Source organism: Sphaeroforma arctica (assembly GCF_001186125.1).
Source record: "Sphaeroforma arctica JP610 unplaced genomic scaffold supercont1.6265, whole genome shotgun sequence".
Taxonomy (NCBI): domain Eukaryota; class Ichthyosporea; order Ichthyophonida; genus Sphaeroforma; species Sphaeroforma arctica.
The window spans coordinates 186-1,702 of NW_014034293.1; the positions used below are offsets into that span (position 1 = coordinate 186).

A 1,517-nucleotide genomic window follows, 5' to 3' on the forward strand; every position below is an offset into this window, starting at 1 on the left:
CATATACTTGAAGCTTATTCACACACATACGTGAAGCTTTAAACCTGCGGACACTATGAACTCCTCAAAGCAGACAATAAAATACTACCTATATACCGTGTAATAGAAAGAGAAAGGGCTCGGGTCGCACACAAGCACCTGAGGTGTAACCAGTAATACTAGTGTGGTACATCCTCTGACGGGGGAGGAGGGTTACTTGATGTGTCTGGTGAGGAGGGTTACTTGATGTATCTGTATAGGAGGGTTACTTGATGTGTCTGTATAGGAGGGTTACTTGATGCGTCTGTATAGACAAGAGTGTACCCCTTACCTTGAGCGAGAGTGCATAGCATTCGTCTATGTTGAGCAGTTTGATGGACTCGAACTGGGCGTAGAATTCACAGTCAAAGTTCACATTGGTCGCCAGCACCAGTGCGTGCTGCTGACTGTCTACTATAGGCTGCAGCGGTTGGAATCAGGGTAACCAGGATTAGGATGTGAGAACCAAGAACCGGGAAAGGCGGTCGAAGCCAGAATCCTAAAAACAAATCCAGATTTCTAAATTTGGATTTCAAAATCCTAATTATTAATTTGGGTCACGTACTCCCATACATATAGCAATAGTCACTGCAGCTGTTCCATATTGCTTGTGTGTGTGTTGGTGTGTGTTGGTGTGTGTGATTGTACTGTGTACTATCTCGAGTCCATTCGCAGACTACATCAGCTCATCTATGGCCATGTGCACATCCGTTGAGTTCATGGGGTCGTACAACCACACCCCATAGGCCCATACCTTCAAGGCACAGTATTCCTTGCGCTTCTTCTCCCAGTTGATATGTACCAAACTTTGACGCTCCTCTTTAATTGTCCCTGCTGACTCCACAGCGTTGGTTTCCACCGTGTCATCGTATGCGGCATCAATATAAGCGAGATCCGACAGATACATCCCAATGTATGGCAGCTTTGGGTAATCCCAAGAGTCTAAGAGCTGGGGCACAGAGTCGACAATGGAGTAAGTGGAGTTGTTCTATATTTAGCACAAGAAGCCCTGTCCTCTGTATGTACTGCCGACAGGCGTAACCGGTGGGACAGGAGTGTGAATAAACATTCGCGCAAAATCAGATGTAGAGTGTGCGTATGCATGCCCGCCCAGAATACGAACCATGTGTTATGTACTTATCTACTGGCACTATTGAGAGAGTAGTCTCTTATACAGTTATATGCTATGAAGCTAGATGCAAATGTATATGCATCAGTATGTAATCAGATATATTTTATGAAGCTATATGCACATGTATATGCATCAGTATGTAATGAACATGGTGTAGAAGCTGTGGCGTGCGACAACATTGTGCTTTCAGCTCCGCTACCCACAATATACTCACAGTGTCTGTAGGTAGCATGGGAGTTTTAGGTCTGTAGATGGGATAGAAGTTCGAGGATATGTGCAAATGTCGGGCTCAAACAAGAGCAGCTGAGAGTATTTCAAACTCTCCTCGGCCTAACGCAGTGCGGGATATGTATATATATATATATAT

At 44.7% G+C, this 1,517-nt stretch overlaps 1 protein-coding gene across 1 annotated transcript; it reads right to left on the minus strand.

The window, feature by feature from the left end:
• Positions 1-242: 242 nt before the first annotated feature.
• Positions 243-925, minus strand: SARC_15533 (hypothetical protein; the record flags this gene model as incomplete). The annotated part of the gene is made up of 2 exons (XM_014290348.1): positions 243-439; positions 773-925. The coding sequence occupies 2 exons, from the start codon at positions 923-925 to the stop codon at positions 245-247; spliced, it is 348 nt and encodes a 115-aa protein (XP_014145823.1). The 3' UTR covers positions 243-244.
• Between the last annotated feature and the right edge of the window lie 592 nt (positions 926-1,517).